The 16,394-nt window shown below is 24.1% G+C and overlaps 10 protein-coding genes across 10 annotated transcripts, besides 44 other annotated features; 6 read left to right on the top strand and 4 right to left on the bottom strand.

The window, feature by feature from the left end:
- The first annotated feature begins 206 nt into the window (after positions 1–206).
- Positions 207–299: a sequence feature (AT_rich).
- A 97-nt stretch (positions 300–396) lies between these two features.
- Positions 397–417: a sequence feature (AT_rich).
- Positions 418–568: 151 nt separating this feature from the next.
- Positions 569–671: a sequence feature (AT_rich).
- Positions 672–808: 137 nt separating this feature from the next.
- EDI_182730 (uncharacterized protein) lies at positions 809–1,438 on the bottom strand (the record flags this gene model as incomplete). Its single annotated transcript, XM_001740177.1, has 1 exon — positions 809–1,438. The coding sequence occupies one exon, from the start codon at positions 1,436–1,438 to the stop codon at positions 809–811; it is 630 nt and encodes a 209-aa protein (XP_001740229.1).
- A 101-nt stretch (positions 1,439–1,539) lies between these two features.
- Positions 1,540–1,561: a sequence feature (AT_rich).
- EDI_182720 (uncharacterized protein) lies at positions 1,560–3,779 on the top strand (the record flags this gene model as incomplete). The annotated part of the gene is made up of 1 exon (XM_001740176.1): positions 1,560–3,779. One exon carries the CDS (start codon positions 1,560–1,562, stop codon positions 3,777–3,779), a length of 2,220 nt encoding a protein of 739 aa, XP_001740228.1.
- Positions 3,780–3,811: 32 nt separating this feature from the next.
- Positions 3,812–3,885: a sequence feature (AT_rich).
- Positions 3,884–5,221, top strand: EDI_182710 (uncharacterized protein; the record flags this gene model as incomplete). The annotated part of the gene is made up of 2 exons (XM_001740175.1): positions 3,884–4,726; positions 4,775–5,221. The coding sequence occupies 2 exons, from the start codon at positions 3,884–3,886 to the stop codon at positions 5,219–5,221; spliced, it is 1,290 nt and encodes a 429-aa protein (XP_001740227.1).
- Positions 4,112–4,162: a sequence feature (AT_rich).
- Positions 4,462–4,489: a sequence feature (AT_rich).
- Positions 5,222–5,847: 626 nt separating the features above from the next.
- On the bottom strand, positions 5,848–6,261 carry EDI_182700 (40S ribosomal protein S25, putative; the record flags this gene model as incomplete). The annotated part of the gene is made up of 1 exon (XM_001740174.1): positions 5,848–6,261. The coding sequence occupies one exon, from the start codon at positions 6,259–6,261 to the stop codon at positions 5,848–5,850; it is 414 nt and encodes a 137-aa protein (XP_001740226.1).
- A 32-nt stretch (positions 6,262–6,293) lies between these two features.
- Positions 6,294–6,411: a sequence feature (AT_rich).
- A 12-nt stretch (positions 6,412–6,423) lies between these two features.
- EDI_182690 (arf GTPase-activating protein, putative) lies at positions 6,424–6,992 on the top strand (the record flags this gene model as incomplete). The annotated part of the gene is made up of 2 exons (XM_001740173.1): positions 6,424–6,489; positions 6,534–6,992. 2 exons carry the CDS (start codon positions 6,424–6,426, stop codon positions 6,990–6,992), a joined length of 525 nt encoding a protein of 174 aa, XP_001740225.1.
- Positions 6,993–7,082: 90 nt separating this feature from the next.
- On the top strand, positions 7,083–7,433 carry EDI_182680 (uncharacterized protein; the record flags this gene model as incomplete). Its single annotated transcript, XM_001740172.1, has 2 exons — positions 7,083–7,086; positions 7,111–7,433. The coding sequence occupies 2 exons, from the start codon at positions 7,083–7,085 to the stop codon at positions 7,431–7,433; spliced, it is 327 nt and encodes a 108-aa protein (XP_001740224.1).
- Positions 7,422–7,442: a sequence feature (AT_rich).
- A 16-nt stretch (positions 7,443–7,458) lies between these two features.
- Positions 7,459–7,533: a microsatellite.
- EDI_182670 (ankyrin repeat-containing protein, putative) lies at positions 7,521–9,134 on the top strand (the record flags this gene model as incomplete). The annotated part of the gene is made up of 2 exons (XM_001740171.1): positions 7,521–8,871; positions 8,941–9,134. 2 exons carry the CDS (start codon positions 7,521–7,523, stop codon positions 9,132–9,134), a joined length of 1,545 nt encoding a protein of 514 aa, XP_001740223.1.
- Positions 8,884–8,931: a sequence feature (AT_rich).
- Positions 9,115–9,153: a sequence feature (AT_rich).
- A 49-nt stretch (positions 9,154–9,202) lies between these two features.
- Positions 9,203–10,318, bottom strand: EDI_182660 (uncharacterized protein; the record flags this gene model as incomplete). Its single annotated transcript, XM_001740170.1, has 1 exon — positions 9,203–10,318. One exon carries the CDS (start codon positions 10,316–10,318, stop codon positions 9,203–9,205), a length of 1,116 nt encoding a protein of 371 aa, XP_001740222.1.
- Positions 9,793–9,891: a microsatellite.
- Positions 9,904–10,029: a microsatellite.
- Positions 10,141–10,190: a microsatellite.
- Positions 10,319–10,337: 19 nt separating the features above from the next.
- Positions 10,338–10,395: a sequence feature (AT_rich).
- Positions 10,396–10,431: 36 nt separating this feature from the next.
- Positions 10,432–10,575: a sequence feature (AT_rich).
- A 3-nt stretch (positions 10,576–10,578) lies between these two features.
- On the bottom strand, positions 10,579–11,374 carry EDI_182650 (uncharacterized protein; the record flags this gene model as incomplete). Its single annotated transcript, XM_001740169.1, has 4 exons — positions 10,579–10,645; positions 10,707–10,879; positions 10,930–11,254; positions 11,325–11,374. 4 exons carry the CDS (start codon positions 11,372–11,374, stop codon positions 10,579–10,581), a joined length of 615 nt encoding a protein of 204 aa, XP_001740221.1.
- Positions 10,648–10,705: a microsatellite.
- Positions 10,881–10,918: a sequence feature (AT_rich).
- Positions 11,263–11,306: a sequence feature (AT_rich).
- Positions 11,375–11,394: 20 nt separating the features above from the next.
- Positions 11,395–11,446: a microsatellite.
- Positions 11,447–11,685: 239 nt separating this feature from the next.
- Positions 11,686–11,710: a sequence feature (AT_rich).
- A 63-nt stretch (positions 11,711–11,773) lies between these two features.
- Positions 11,774–11,872: a sequence feature (AT_rich).
- Positions 11,873–11,968: 96 nt separating this feature from the next.
- Positions 11,969–12,003: a sequence feature (AT_rich).
- Positions 12,004–12,247: 244 nt separating this feature from the next.
- Positions 12,248–12,302: a sequence feature (AT_rich).
- Positions 12,303–12,448: 146 nt separating this feature from the next.
- Positions 12,449–12,846, top strand: EDI_182640 (uncharacterized protein; the record flags this gene model as incomplete). Its single annotated transcript, XM_001740168.1, has 2 exons — positions 12,449–12,571; positions 12,733–12,846. The coding sequence occupies 2 exons, from the start codon at positions 12,449–12,451 to the stop codon at positions 12,844–12,846; spliced, it is 237 nt and encodes a 78-aa protein (XP_001740220.1).
- Positions 12,672–12,705: a sequence feature (AT_rich).
- Positions 12,801–12,828: a sequence feature (AT_rich).
- Positions 12,847–13,003: 157 nt separating the features above from the next.
- Positions 13,004–13,128: a sequence feature (AT_rich).
- A 71-nt stretch (positions 13,129–13,199) lies between these two features.
- Positions 13,200–13,222: a sequence feature (AT_rich).
- A 61-nt stretch (positions 13,223–13,283) lies between these two features.
- Positions 13,284–13,355: a sequence feature (AT_rich).
- A 305-nt stretch (positions 13,356–13,660) lies between these two features.
- Positions 13,661–13,729: a microsatellite.
- Positions 13,730–13,809: 80 nt separating this feature from the next.
- Positions 13,810–13,840: a sequence feature (AT_rich).
- Positions 13,841–13,988: 148 nt separating this feature from the next.
- Positions 13,989–14,023: a sequence feature (AT_rich).
- A 188-nt stretch (positions 14,024–14,211) lies between these two features.
- Positions 14,212–14,245: a sequence feature (AT_rich).
- Positions 14,246–14,331: 86 nt separating this feature from the next.
- Positions 14,332–14,353: a sequence feature (AT_rich).
- Positions 14,354–14,363: 10 nt separating this feature from the next.
- Positions 14,364–14,387: a sequence feature (AT_rich).
- A 33-nt stretch (positions 14,388–14,420) lies between these two features.
- Positions 14,421–14,479: a microsatellite.
- Positions 14,438–14,603: a microsatellite.
- A 60-nt stretch (positions 14,604–14,663) lies between these two features.
- Positions 14,664–14,753: a sequence feature (AT_rich).
- Positions 14,754–14,761: 8 nt separating this feature from the next.
- Positions 14,762–14,862: a microsatellite.
- A 6-nt stretch (positions 14,863–14,868) lies between these two features.
- Positions 14,869–15,165: a repeat region.
- A 9-nt stretch (positions 15,166–15,174) lies between these two features.
- Positions 15,175–16,132: a repeat region.
- Positions 16,133–16,212: a microsatellite.
- A 52-nt stretch (positions 16,213–16,264) lies between these two features.
- Positions 16,265–16,299: a sequence feature (AT_rich).
- The last annotated feature ends 95 nt before the right edge of the window (positions 16,300–16,394 follow it).

The raw sequence follows: 16,394 nt of genomic DNA, 5'->3' as shown, positions 1-16,394 counted from the left end.
AGAATAAATATGTAAATGTTACTTAAAAAACAAAGTTGTAGAGATGAAAATAAAATGTCAATAATTCTTCATGAACTATTTAAATTAAATATCATTACAAATGTTAATTTAATACTTATTCAAATTTTCCTCATATTATTAATTCTTGTTATGATTTATATTAATGTTGTACAATTTAAGAATGTGTCTTAAATGTTAATCATTTCATTATTTATATCATTATATTTTCTTATTTATTAATTCATTTTATTGATGATATATTGGATAGTTTTAAATAAATATAATCATTTATTAATTTTCTTTCTATTTTGATATGTTTTGTTATCTCTCTTATTATCACCTATATTTCATTTTGGTATATTATATTTATTGTTGTTGTTCATTATTAAATGATGCTTATATAATATATTTTTTATTCTTCATTTTAAATGGACTTATTATTTGTTTCTTCATTCAATTAATTGAATAAAATGTTGATTAATGTTTTATTAAAGAGAGAACAATTAAATTCATTGTAGTGTATCTAAATTGTCCATTAAATATTTGTATTAATTGATAACATAAACTCTTTTTATTTTATTGTATGAAAATAAATAATAAATAAATTTATTTCATTCAACTCAAATAAAAACATAAAAATAAATAATAAAGTAATAATAAATACTATTAATGAGAATATTCAATGACCATTATGAACACAATTATCAATTGATTTTATTGTTATTTTAGAGCTATTTCGTTCTTCCATATTGAACTTTTTTAATTTAACCGAGAAAATAAATAAAGAAAATGATACTATAAATACAGTTTAGAGAATTACTATTTCTAACGCATTATATGGGACATTTTTATCAATGCGAGTAAAACAATTTTGGTAATATTTAAAGACATAAATATGTTTAGCGTTGTCGTCTTTATTTAACTTAACTCTAAGTTTTGTTGTTCCAACAAGAATTCTTTTTGTTTTAATAATTGTTGAATCTTTATAAATAACAATACAACTACCTTCTTTTGCCCTTTCAATTTCTATATCAACTGCGTTACTTAAACATTGAGTTACTTTAAATTTAATTGGTTTTCCAATATAAAAAGCTTCTTTTCTTTTAATAACATCATCTCTAATTATTAATGCATCATAATATCCATCTTCAATATAAGAAAATGTCTTTTCGAAATTTGATTCATCTGGAGAAAACAAGCAATCTTTGTAAAAACCATTTTTCCATCCACAAACAGTTAAACCAATTTTACAACCAGCGTCCCAGTATGAACCCTTAATTGTTATTGTGTGTTTTTCTGAGTTAGGTTCAATATTAAAGGTAAAAGAGTTAGGAAAATAGGTGAGTGCGTTAACTATCATTTCGTGTTCAATTTCTAACATTTCATCAATATTATCACTTTTTGGTGGTAATTTCCCTAAATCTATATTTGGAAACATTTTTATTTTTTTTAGTTTTTAGTTCCTTTTTTTTGTAAAATTTTAAATGAGGAATTGAATTTTCGTTTTTTTCATCATATCAATTAATTCCATTGAAGAACTAATAAAATTTATAAATTAAATGCAAATTGAACTTAACATATTTTGTGCTAAAAATGTCGAAATTGGAGATATTTATACGTCAGACCCATATGTAGTATTTACCTCTGAAGGTAAAAAGTTAAAAACACAAATTATTGATTGTACACTTGACCCAATTTGGAATGAGAAATTTGATGTTAAATATAATATTGGAGAGACTGTAGTATTTGAGTTATTTGATCATGACACAGTTGGGAGTGATGACCCACTTGGAAAAGCAGAATGGAAGGTACCAGCAATGAATAATGGAGAAACTACTTATCATATTCTAAAAATAGATGTAAAAGGATATTTATATATCATTGCAAAATGTATTTCTGGAGGTTGTCAAATTATTAGACAAATGATAAGTCCAAATGCTAAAATGTTATTAGAATTAAAGTTTAATAAACTCTATGGATTACTTGATAGTTTTTATAAAATATCAAAGAAAATTTCTACTAAAGGATATCAGTTTACTGTTAGTGTTAAGAGTAATTCTACTGACACTCAAACATTAGTCCCAATAACTCCCAACGGTAAAACTGATTGTACAAATACATTACTTAATCAAATTCTTTATGTTGAAACTACTGTTGGTGATCAAATTCAATTTGAAGTATTTGCTAAACCAAGTAGGGATAAGTCATATTCATTAGGAACAACTACATTTGAAGTTCCTGATTTATTTGAGACTGAATCAATTGAATACCTTGCTCCAATACTGCCGTCAGGAGTAATTGATGTAAATGTTACTTGTTTAAGAAGTATTTATTGGAATTTAAATACCAGTTTAATTCCTAAGAATGTTAGTTATCAAGGAAAATATATGATAACTATCCTTTCTGCTTCTGATTTATCATTGATGAGTCAAAAAAAATTTTATCCGTATTGTAGTTTTACTCTTAATGGTTCTGTTTATTCTACTTATTATGTTGACTGTCCAAAAGGAATTGTCATTTTTAATCAGTCTTATCTTATCACTTATCAAGAAGGTGCTTTTTGTGATCTTGAAATTTTAAATAAAAACCCAGCATTATTCTCTCGTGAAGGGTCAAGTGTTGGAAAAGGAAAATTTAAATTACCAAATATTGAAATAAAATCAACTCTAAATATTGGTTTAGATGATGGAGGAAGAGTTAGTATCCTTCTCCAACGCTTGAGAAGTATAAATCCAGATTTTTATAATATCCCTGTTGGTATAGAACAAATTCCTTTACAACCTTCTATAAATAATCCTCCACCTCAATATACCGACACAATCAATCAAGTCCCACCTCAATATACTGAACAAGCTCTTGGTAATGTTCCAGCTCAACCTGAAAGTGATGGGTTTGATATTCCATCAATTGAAGGAATTTCTCTTGAAGTAGAAGATCCTTCTAATCCTTCAAAACCTAAAAAGAACTTTAGTTTAGAAACACCAAAGTCAAAATATCAACTAAATTATAAATGTGGTTACATCCCACTTACCCATCAACAAGGTTATGTTGTGGGTATGGAACCAATGAAATATAATGACTTTGCTGCTTTACAACCAAGCCCTCAACAATTGGCTCAATTAAAATCTCAACAAGAAAGTAATAACCAAAACATATCAAACCTTCCTAGTCAAATACCCCCTTCAATAGGACAACAATTCACACCTCAAATACCTTCTCAACCAATGCCTCAAGAAATTGGTTATAATCCATTACCACCTACTGTACCATCACGTACATACCAAAATAGAAACAATCAACAACCTCCATCCTCAGGTATTGATCAAACATTTCCACCTGTACCTCAAAGAAGTTATCAACAACAGCCAATCCCACAATATCTTGAATCTACACAACCTCCATTTTCTTCTCAAGTAGCTTACCAACCATCTCAACAACCAAACGAAACATATAACCTACCACCTCAACTTCCTGTAAGAAATCAACCACCTCAACTACCACCAAGAAGCCAACAAAATACTCAAGTACCACCTCAATTACCACCAAGAAATCAACCACCTCAATTACCACCAAGAAATCAACCACCTCAACTACCACCAAGAAGTCAGCAACAACCAAATTATGGAGTTGGTCCTCAGATGCAACAACCTCAATACATCCCACCAAATGGATATCCACCAAATCAACTAGGATATAATCCTTATCAACAAGTGCCAAGAGGTCAATACAATAACCCAATAAACCAGCCTCCACAACAATATGGATATACACCACAATAAGGATTTAACCAACCGTATTATCATTAAACCACTTTTATTTAAAATTAAATAATTAAAATATTTTTTTTACTAATAAAAAGAACTACTAAAATAATAATAAAAAAATGAATGAATTGAATATAACATTTAACCAACTTATTGAGAATAAGAGAAAATGTAAAAGTATTGTAAATTGTCTGGAAATACATTGTTATAAAAAAGGAGATGATGGTGATTTTATTGAATGGGAAGTTGATCATGACATTGTTCATTTTATGGATTTTATTGAAAACGAAGAATACAAAGAAAAGGTGTCAATTATTAATATACAACATTCAATTCAAGACGAATGGTTTATAATTAATAAATTGATTGAATTTAGTAAAAATAATAATGTAATTTTTGAAGTTTTTGATGAGGATGGTCAATTAATATTAGCTGAATGTTCAGAATATCTTCCTAGTTATATTACTCCTGAAAATGATTCACATAAAGTATTCATTAAAAATGGATCAATTTATTTTAATGAACTAACATATATAAATCCATTTCTTATGCACAACGATTGTTGTAATGAAGAGATAACAAAAAAAATCTTAAATCTTATAACTAAACATGCCCAATTATTCTCTATTCATAACACTATTGGATTTTTACCAATCCAAATTGCCAATTTTCTTAATATTCATAACGAACTCTTTGGAATAATTATTAATAAATTCATTAATAATGACATCAATTTAAATAATGAATTTCCACTAGAATATGGAAAGTCATCACAATGCCAACTTAAAATGAAGACGTTACAATTCAATAGATATTATAATTATATACTACAAAATACTGAAAACCAGTCATATCAAGAGGTATTAGGTAAAATGATACTTATTGGATTCAGTCATTTACTTAATTTAAATCAACAATCATCACAATATCATTTTATTCCTCAATACACTAAACTTTTTGACGTTTGATTGTTTATCTCTCTTCTTTCTTTTAAATTACTAATAACCAAGGAATATTGTCATTCTGAAGAGTCAAAACGAATATCATCTCCTTTAATTGAAGACAGTGTCAGTGAAGTCAAAATAGAAGATTTAATAGAAGACTATAAAGAAATACTTGAACAAAATGAATTAGAAAGTATTCTAAAAGATGACATTACTGACGTCATTGGAATAGACTCAGACATTAATGGGTTTGTTACTAAATCAGATGGCTTACTACCAAATGGAAATATAAATACAACTAACTTTGATAAACTGTTTGATGAATTTATAGAAGACTTAAAAAGTCCATCATCAAGTGAAGATGAAACTGATGAAGAAAATGATCAGTTGATAGATCAATTAACACATGTCTTAAATCAAACAAAAGACATAAACGATACTCCACTAACTGACTCTCTTCAACAAGACACTACAGCAACAACATCTACTCTATTTAGTAATTCAGTGAAATAAATAATTTAACTTGGTTTAATTACAATAAAACCCATCCATCCATTTTAATGGAAGAGAATCTACTAAACATAATAATAATCCAATTATTGTATAATCATTATATGATACCATTGATGCAATGTTTAAGAAAAGATACAAAAATACAATCCCTGAAGAATAAATGATTGGGTCTTTACAGTTATGATGAACAGATACTGAATAACATGAAAATTGGATTTCAAAAGGGTGTCCATGATATAACAATATTATAATATGTCCAAATTCATGAATAAAAACATAAACAATTAACCATACAATACAACCAAGTGGTTGTTGAAAGAAAATATACCAGTTAAAGCCAAACAATAATTCAGAACAAATAATACAACATGGCATATAATGAGGAACCCAATGAGTAGATGAAAGGGTTAAATACCAAAAATTTATTTGAAAATGAAAATGAACTTTTATTCTAAAGGGAGGAAGAAAAAAGTAACAAAGACAATAAAAAACAAAACAACAACAAATACCAATCATTAATCAAAAGAAAAATAAGATTTAATCATAAATAAAAAAGCCCTAATTACTAAATCAATAAAAAGAAACCAATCTTGTTTAATTAAAATTAATTCAAAGCAATATATTAATTAAGCTTTAACTTGTTTCTTTGATCCCTTAGCTGGTTTCTTTTCAGCTTCAGTTGGGGCAGCAGTAGCGTGTTTAGCTGATCTAGTATAGATCCAAATGTGATTATCAACTTTAACTGGAACGATTAATTCTTTCTTTTCTAAGTCTTTAAGAAGAATTTTAGCAAGGGAACATGTAATTTTCATTCTATCAGCAACAACAGCTGGTGTAATGACTTTCATTGATGGAACTTCCTTAGTACATTTGTCAAGAGTGGCTTTGTCGAATAAAACAGCATTGTTTAACTTTTCCTTGACTTTAGTCTTTGACCATGATTTCTTTGGAGCTTTTCCTCCAGATGATTTTTTTGGTTTAGTTAAAGCACCTTTCTTTCCTGCAGCAGCTCCTTTTCCCTTAGCGTCCTTGGGTGGCATGGTCTGATTTAATTTTGATCTTTTGTAAACCCTTTTTTTGTTTTTTGATTATTAATAATAATTAAACTATTTATTTTAATTAATAAAAAATAGTTTAAATAACAAAAAATAAAATAAAAATGTTATTCTAAAAAAGAAAATACTAAAAAAGTTCAATTCAAAATGTCAGAGCAACCAATTGACCAAACTTCTTTTTTCTCGAAAGAAATGGAAGAACCAGAAAACCAAGTTTGGAAAATAGTTTATCTTAAATGAAAAATACTTATTGATAGAAATGCTTTGATTGTGGCAAAAATAACCCTACATGGTGTTCTTTAAATAATGGAGTTTATTTATGTATGAATTGTGCTGGTATTCATAGATCATATGGTGTTCATATTTCATTTGTTAGGTCACTTACGTTAGATAATTTTAAGCCACAACAATTGGTAATGATGAGGCTTGGAGGAAACAAAAGAGCAAAAGAATATTTTGATATTCACCCTTTTGATCCACCTACGTACTGTGTTAAATATGATTGTGAAAGTGCTGATATGTACAGAAGAATTCTTAAACGAAAAACCTGTGAAGAGACAGGAGAAGAATATATAGAACCACCTCCTTGGAGACCAACAAGAAGAATGGAAATAAACAATAACCGTCCTATTGTTGGAGGTGGAACAGCAATTAGTCCAGATGAAATTATGTCAAGAAGGTCAAATCATTGCTGTTCTTGCTGTGTTATTTCCTAACGCAAAGATCATGTGTGTTGTTTCTTTTTGTTTTCTTTTTCATTTCATCTCATTATTAGGACAATCTTTAAAATTTATTATTTGTTACTAATGAGTTATGAACAAATAAATAAAGAAGAATTAAAAATCCAAATTGATTCAGTTAAAAGTCAGATAGATATTTTAGAAATGATGCTCAAAAATGCTCGTCATCAATTAAACTCATTACAAGCGAAATACAATGCAACAAGTGTTCAAACAATTCCAAATGAAATTATTAAAGAGAAACTAATACTTAAAGTATTAATTAAGGGAGAAGAAAGTGAGAAATGGGTTGAATGTGGAATTGATGAACCTGAGAAAGAAATTCAGTTATTAGTAGAAAATGATGGTATCAATGAAGAAATGAAAGGACAATTATTGAGATATATCTCAGATTTCAAACAGAAGAATAATTTATAATATTTATAAGAAAACTTGTTTATACAACAAATAAAAAACTAAAAAAAGGAAAAAGAGAAAAAAACAAGAAAAAAGAGAATAAAAATAATGGAACCAAAAACCACTCTATTGAAAAATGCAGTAGAGAAAGGTGACCTCAAAACCGTGAGGACGTTATTACAAAAAAATAGAGATTTAATAAAAGAACCACTTTTATTACATATCATATTATCTCTTCATTCATATGAAGTAATTGATTTGTGTCATGCAGTTATAACAGCAGGATGTATTTGTGGAGCAAAAAATGAAAAAGGAGAAACCCCGTTACATTTAGCAGCACGAACCAATAATTTAATTTTAGTTGAGATGATAGTTGAAAATTCAATGAGAAAAGAAAATAAAAATATTCCAGAAAATGCTAGTATTAATATAAATGCAATTGATAATGAAGGTAAAACACCACTTCATGTAGCAGCAGCAACAACATGTGCAGAACCAAGTGTAGTAAAATATCTTATTCAAAATGGAGCATCTATTGTTTCTATTGATAATAATGGAATGACTCCATACGATTACGCAGAAAAATTAAAACACTTTGCAAAAGCACAACTATTAAATATTGAAGAGGAACCAGAAACTGATGAAACACATACGTATGATGCATTTAATTTTGAAGTATCATATCCTGATCAATCACCACGTAAAGAAAGACATTCAGATAATGTAAAATGGTCTGTTATTGTTGGACAATGGAAAAATGCAACTACTAAAGAACAAAAATGGGTTAAAAAACATTTGAGTGTATTAAACCCAAATGTCCGAGCAAGAATGTGGGAATGTTTTACTCATGCTACATCAACAAAAGCTGTTCATGAAGAATATTTAAAATCCTTTTCAGAAGGAAGTAAACGAATTAGTCCAGAAATATTAAAAGAAATTAGGATGAATCTTAATGTTTTTAATGACCATAGAGTATTTATTGAAGGAAGAGGAAAATATAAATTAGAAAGATTAGTTGTTTCTTACTTATATGATGAGACTATTGGAGATGAATCAGTAGAATTAAGTGATGAAGAAAGAAATAAAAAAATCAAAAGTGTAGTTACACCATCACTCTGTAAAATTGGTGGGTTGTTGTTATGTGTTGTTGGTGAGGATGTAGCATTTTCATTATTAAGACAATTAAGAAGTGATAAATATTCCATTGGTAACTTCTTAGATATTGAAATGCCAGAAACATTATTTATTTTTCCTCGTTTATTTAAAATAGAAATAGCAATATTATATGATAAATTAAGTGCAATAGGATTTGAACTTAACTATTTTATTACTTGGTTTGCTGATTTATTTATTGATGTTTTTCCTGTTAGGTTAGTTATACGTATTTGGGATTATTATTTGTATGAAGGAAAAGATGTTTTATATATTATCGCAATTAATTATTTGAAGTACTTAAAAAGTTTGCTGCTTCTTTTTATTTTTATTATTTCTTTTATTATCAATTAATTAATAATATTTACTATTTCAGGTGATTTAATGAAAGTTACCTCTGCTGATGAAGCTTATGCATTAATAGAAACTGTTTCAAATAAATTATCTGATTCTTTTATCACTTCTTTACTGAAAGAAAAAATTGAAAAGTCAACATTACAAACTATTCGATCTAATTTCAAAAATCATTGTTATTTCAAAGCTCAAAATCAAAAAATTATAACAATTTAATTTAAAAAATTATTTTATTCGTAATTGTTTTTAATCATCTTGTTTTTTCAATCAATCTGATCATCTTATTAATCATTTTCAGGTTGAATTGCTTCAACATCAATTTTATAACTTTTATAATCCATTACTTTCATTGAACCGATTGAATCGTATAACCATTTTTCTGCTACTATTTGAACATTATCATTCTTTTTTTCTCTTAGTGTTAAATGATGTTTTAACTGTCCACATATTATTACATCTGCATCTTTTGGTCGGATAGTAATTTTACCACCAAGTCGTTCAATCCAAGCACTTAGTTTAGTGGCAAGAATTTTTGGTTGTCCACAAATGCAAATAGATAATTCTTTAAATAAATTTTTTCTTTCTTGACTTGTGACTAAAAGACCAGGAAAAGCTTCGGTTAATAAATATGGATCAATTTCAACTTCTCGATTTTCTTTTACACATTCTTCTAAGTATTGTTCATTTACAACTGGAATTCCTTTAACAATGGCGTCCAACACTTTTTCTGTTCTCATTGATTTATGAACAAAAACAAGTTTAATGTCATCCATAGTTTTTTGAACATTAAAAAATGGGGAGGTTTTAATCTCTTCAATAAAGGGGTCATGTTCAACATCAAATCCTGATAATATAATTTTAGTTCGTTTATCACTTTTTCTTGGTTTTTTTTCTTCATGACTTTTTTCACTACTCTCAATTTTTGTTGTTCTTTTTCTTTTTAACTCTTTTTTTTCATCTTCATTCGTTTCTTCATGTTCTTCAGTTTTATCTTTCTTTTCTTTTTTACTTTTTGTTGTGATTTTCTTTTCTTTCTTTATTTCTTTTCGTTTTTTATCTTTTTCTTCTTTTTCTTCTTTCGTTACTTTCTTTTTAATCGTTTTTTTCTTTTCATCTTTTGTGTCTGAAGTTGTTGATTTTGGTTTTTTACTTTTACCATCATTTTCTTCTTTAGAAGATGATGACTTTAATAACTTTTTAATAGGTTTTTTTGTATGTGAACTTTTCTTTTCTCCATTTTCTTCGTTTTGTTTTTTTTCTTTTTTGTCTTTTAAATCAATAGACTTTTTTCTTGCTTCTTCTGTACTTAAAATTGGTACATTTTTTTTTTCTTCTTTAAGAGCACCAATAGTAGTATCTCCTACTTTATTCATTTCATCAAGTAACGATGTAATTTCCATTTGAATTAAACATTATGAGTTTTTTTCTTTTTTTTTTAATATAAAATTGAGGAATTAAAGTATATTTTATTTTTAATGTTCTCCATTTATTCATATTAAGATCCATCTAAATGAATAAAATAAATTAAATAAACAAATTCAAATTTATAAATTTTAATACATTAAATAATTCTTATAATAATTAACTTAATAATATTTTATAATTTAATATATAAAAATTTGAAATATTTATATTTTTTATAACAAAATAAAAAAAAGTATCAACAACAATCTTTTTTAACCTTTATATTTGAAACATCTTCAAGACGACAAGGTTCAATTGATTCACTAATAAAAATAAATATAAAGAAAATTATGAATAACAACAAAAATTAAAATAAAAACAAACGGCATAGAATAATTAATTTTTTGTTTTTCTTTTAAAAGAGTTGCAATTTCAATAAAAATATTATCAATGTTCCAACCAGTTTTAGCACTACACTCAAAATAAGTGTATTTTCCATCTCCCCAATGAGATAATTTTTCAAAACTAACTTCTCTTTCTTCATCACTACAATCAGACTATTTATTTAATAATATTTCTTTATTATTAATTTTAAAGAAATACAAACTTTATTCCCAACAACAACAAATGGAAAATTATTTAAATCTTCAAATGATAAACTTTGAAACAATTGTTTTTTCCAATCGTCTAAATGTTCAAATGTACTTTCATTTGTCACATCACAAACTAATACACAACAATCTGCTCCTCTAAAAAAAACTGGCCCTAATGAACAAAATCGTTCACTCCCTGCTGTGTCCCAAATTTGAAGTGCAATAACTTTTCCATCAATGTCAATTTCTCTTGTAATAAAATCAGCCCCAACAGTAGTTTTAGTTTGTTCAGCAAATGTTTTAGTAATATATTGTTGTAATAATGATGTTTTTCCAACACTTAACTCTTATTATTTTTGTTTTATTTAAAAAAATTTTTGTTTTTTTTAAACAACAGCATTAAACAAACCTTGAATCTCCTAATATTACTATTTTAAATAATGTTGTATATCCACTCATGAATTAGGATTTTAAATACATCTCTTCCTTTCTTTTTTTTTTGATTCCTTTATTTTCTTTTTTATTTCTTTTTGAATTTCTTGGTTTTAAATGAAATTTTCTTTCAAACCCTAAATTATTATCATTATTTTTTGTTTATCTATATCATTTTAATTTTGATTTTGTTTGTTCTATGAAGCTGTTTTATAAAAAATTGATTAGATTATTACAGTGATGGAAAAAGAATTGGTTTTTGAATGAATAAGGAGTAATTAAACTCAAAAATAAAAGGATCTTATAAATTATATTGCAAATAACTTAATGGAGAAATCTTTTTTATTTAAATTTTAAAAAAATGCACTTTATGTTATGAATATTATTTTTATAATCATTAAAATGTTGTAAACATGTTTACTTGTCTTATTTAACAAAAATTAATAAAATTTTTTTGGAAATATTTTTTAATTAAATTTGTTTGAACATAATTTTTTTCAATAAAAGTTATTGAAAAATTATTTTCTTCTTTTTAAACTTTGTATTTTTTAACACCAAAACTTATACCATTATCAATTATCCATTTTAAATTACTTTTTTTGGTTTTCTAATAGCCTTTTCTTAAAATCAATTTTTATAATTTTTTCTATTATTAACAGAGAATATTTAAGTATAGCATTGTCCCTCACTAACATACTTTTTGGCCTATTTTTGATAAGTTAATAATATTAAATAAAACAATAACTATAAGTAATAAACAACGCCCTGAAGAGATTATGAACAGTAGTTATAAATATTGCATGTATAATTAACATGGCATTAAGTTGTTAAGTAATTAAGTTAAAGGATCATTTTAATGAGTACAATAACTAACAAGAAAATTAATAAAATTTGGAAGGCATATTTTATTAGTTTTAATAAAAATAAAATAGAATGATAATCTTAAAAAAAATTTCTCTTTCAAATTAAGAAGAACGGAAAGAAATACAACAACAAACAATAACATTAGATGAAAAATGAAATACAATGAAATATGATAACATCAATATATTTTAATGATAATGATTTTATTAATTTAGAAATTGGTATTAAAAGATCTAAATGAAATATGGAAGATTTCATTTTAATTTAATTCCTTTAAATGATTATTCAAGAAAGTTCTTTCCTAATATTGAAACATTTCATATTTATAATAAATATGATGAAAGAGTTAAAGATGGGAGAGTATTAAACATGTAATACTATATGATATTAGTTATTCACAGTATTTAAAAGAGAAGAAAAGGAATATGTTTAAAAATATAGAGTATGTAACATATGATAGATATAAATTTAAATAAAATTAATAGAATTTAATTCACTTTATGAATGTTTTAAGTAAGTAGATCATTGCATCAATTAATATTCAAACAATAGTCATGAATATATGGAATTATTTTTGTGAATATATAGCATTTAAATTAATAAATAATCAATTAATAGTACACGGTATTGATTAATACACTTTTTCAAATGATAATATTAATAGTAATAAGGAAGAATAAAAGAAATATTAAGAAGGTTTAAAATTCTTTAGTAATAAACAATAACAAAGGGAAAATATATTTAGCAAATAATTAAAGATTGGATAAAATCTTTAAAATAAGTTTGAAGAAGTAATAATAAAAGAAAAATTCAATAAAATTAAGTTAATTAACTTTAAGTATATTTTTATTTTAACTATTACATAATAAATATCATTATTAATAAATGGTTTAACAATTATTATTTATATTTATTATCCGTTATTATTCAGTGTATTTAATAATGAGTTGTATCACTTATAAAGAAATAATGAAATTCAATAATAGAGAATTAATAAATAAAATTTATTTACAAACTTTGTATTGAACTAACAACTAAAAAAAAAAAGAAATACAAACTCAAAAAGTAAAACTTTTTATTTTTTTCAAATAGAATTCAATAATATGATATTGTTTTTATTCTTTTATAACTAAATTATAATTTAGATTCTTACAATTGACTTTTCATTTAACAGTAATATTTTATATGAAATAATTTTTAGTTACATAACATAATGAAACATTGAATAAATCAAAAAATAATCATCGAATTAATCTCAATACAAATTTAGAACAATTAACGAAATATTAATATGATAAATGAGAATTTAATTAATGAAACTAAACACAATGGCTAGTATAAATGAAACTAAATTTCTATAAAGAATTATTCAAAAGTATCTGATTAATACACAACAAATATAATAGAAGAACAGCTATCAAAATGGCAAATAGTGTTAAAAGAATTTTGAAAGAAAACAAAAGATACCAAAGAAAAAAAAGAAACAAAAATTAAACATAACCAAAAAATATATAAAAACTTCATATTTTACTAAAGCTTATTGAATGTGATTGTTATCATAGATACATTCTTATAAATATGTTGTCATTCATCAGCACTTTATAAAAAAATAAATAAGTAATTTTTTATGAGGAGAACAATTAAGTGATATTTAGAAAAAGAATAGAATGTAATATCTCATTCAAGTAGTAGACTTAATATAAAACAATTTGTTTTAATAAAAATGTGAAAGGTCTTATTTTAATATTAGTTTATTGCTTTCAACTTTTTATTCAACAAATTTTATTTTATCAAAATACAATTAAATAAATACAGTTTGAAAATACCTATTACAAAAAAATCAAATACAACGAAACAATCAATGAGCACAAGTCCACACTGATAGATTAAACACCAATATGTAAATAAAGAAATCATCAAAAATACTACTCAAAAAAAAAAATACAATATAAAGTACAGATAAAAAGGCTATGTTCAAAAAACAAACACAAACATATGTGATAAAAATATAATAAATTAATTTAATAAATAAAAGAAAAGTGTGAATAGCTGAGTGGTCTAAGGTTCCCATTTTAGGGACGGGTATAGAAAGATGAATAGACTCAAATTCCACTTCGAGCATTTTTATTAAAATTAAAAAATGGAGGTATTCAAAAAATTATATTTTAATTTTATTCTGATATAATAGAGTATGTGTAATATTATATTTAAATACAACTTGAGATAAATAAGAAAATCAAAATAAAAAAGAAATAAAAATGATAATAATCAATTGAATAATGTTATTTAATAAAATAAATAGATATTATGAGTTAATTATATAATATCATTTTCAATGATAAATATTAATTAATAATTGTGAATATTAAAAAAAAGAATAATAAAAGAATAAATTAAATATTATACAATTAAATAGTACTAATACAATTGATTAATTCGATATAACATATTCTATTATTTATTAATGGTTTTAGTTATTAATTACTTTTATATTATTCTAATAATGAAGAGTTATATAAAATTATTAATATATATATAATTAGGTATTTCTTTGTATCACTTTCTTTATATTTCATTATTATATCATTTTAAAGTTAATTTTAATTTTATTTCATTCTTTGTACTCTTTCTTTTTTTCTTTTATTTGTATTGGAAAACGATGCATTACAAGACACCACAAAAACTAAAATCAATAATAAAAGAATGACAAATCAATATCAATCATGAAATATAAATGATAGAAGAATGTATGAAAATAAGTATTATTTATGTTGATAGAATATAATAGCTATAATAATAATAATAATCATCATAACAATTTCTTTGTAAATGGTAAGAATCATTTCACTCATCATTTCTTTCTTTTTCATTATCATAAGTATTTTATCAATAATTCAAATAGAAACACTCAGTATTATAATAGAAATAAATCACATAATAAAACAAAAAGTAGATTGATTTCAATGAATTAATATAATTAAATGAATGAAAAAGTGATATAAATAATGTATTTTGATTTGTAATAAATGAATTAAATGATATTTAAATGAATTGAAATAAATGTGATGAATGTATAAATGTAAATTGTATATTTAATAATATGAATTTATAAGTATTGAAAGATTTCATCAAATATAAAATTAAATGTATTTATCAATGTAATAAAGATTTAAGAATGAATAATTATGAATAGAATGTATTATTTCTAATTTGCTTTATATTGATATATTAATTTATTGTAAATATATCTAATAAATAAATCTATATCATATATCTATGATAATGAAGAATAGTCAAATATCAAACATGACTATGTGTGTAAACAAATATATAAACATAAATAAATACACATTTTAATGAATTTGATGAAATAGATTTTAATGCACCTCATAAATGTAATAATAATAATAATGAAATGTCCATAATTTATATTAATGAATTATTGGTTAATATTCATTTATATCGATGATAGAATAATAGATATATTATCAAAATTTCAAAGATAAAAATTATATATTAATGATGTTGATATATATCAATATATCAATAATGAAATAAATTATATCTATAACATAAATATAAATAATTATAAGAGAAATTAATACAAAACATAGAAATAATAAGGTAGAAATAATACCTGTAATAATAAGAATAAAATGATACGTAAAGAAAAATAAGAAGATTAAAAACAATAAAATTACAAATCGATTTAACAAAATACTACAAACAAATCTCATTAAAAACATAAAAGAATTAATATTCTAACATTTAGCACTTGTAAACATTAGAAGAATAACATTCTCAATCTCATATTTTTGAAATAAACTCTAATATAAAGTAAAACATAATGAGGTCACTGAAATAATCACTTCTCAATAATCATAACATCAAATTGTGAATATATCTATTATTTGTATTTTTTCATTTATTTGTTTGATTCATTCAATTCTTTTTTTTTATTTAGATTATTTTTTTTTTCTATCTTTCTTTATAAATTTATTATTGTATAAAACATAATGGTTTAAATCAAAAGAATAAAATAATTGTACAATGAAAATTATTATTAAATGAAATTAAAATGAATAAAACTAATGAATTACCACACAAAATCAAATGGATCATACACTTCTTTATAGTCAATGTATTTTGGTAAGTTGATTTGAAGAACTCCTTCTGTGTAATT

The sequence above is a fragment of the Entamoeba dispar genome, genomic scaffold (assembly GCF_000209125.1).
Source record: "Entamoeba dispar SAW760 scf_1105229462771 genomic scaffold, whole genome shotgun sequence".
NCBI lineage: Eukaryota > Evosea > Mastigamoebida > Endamoebidae > Entamoeba > Entamoeba dispar.
This window is presented reverse-complemented; position numbering and strand designations above follow the sequence as displayed.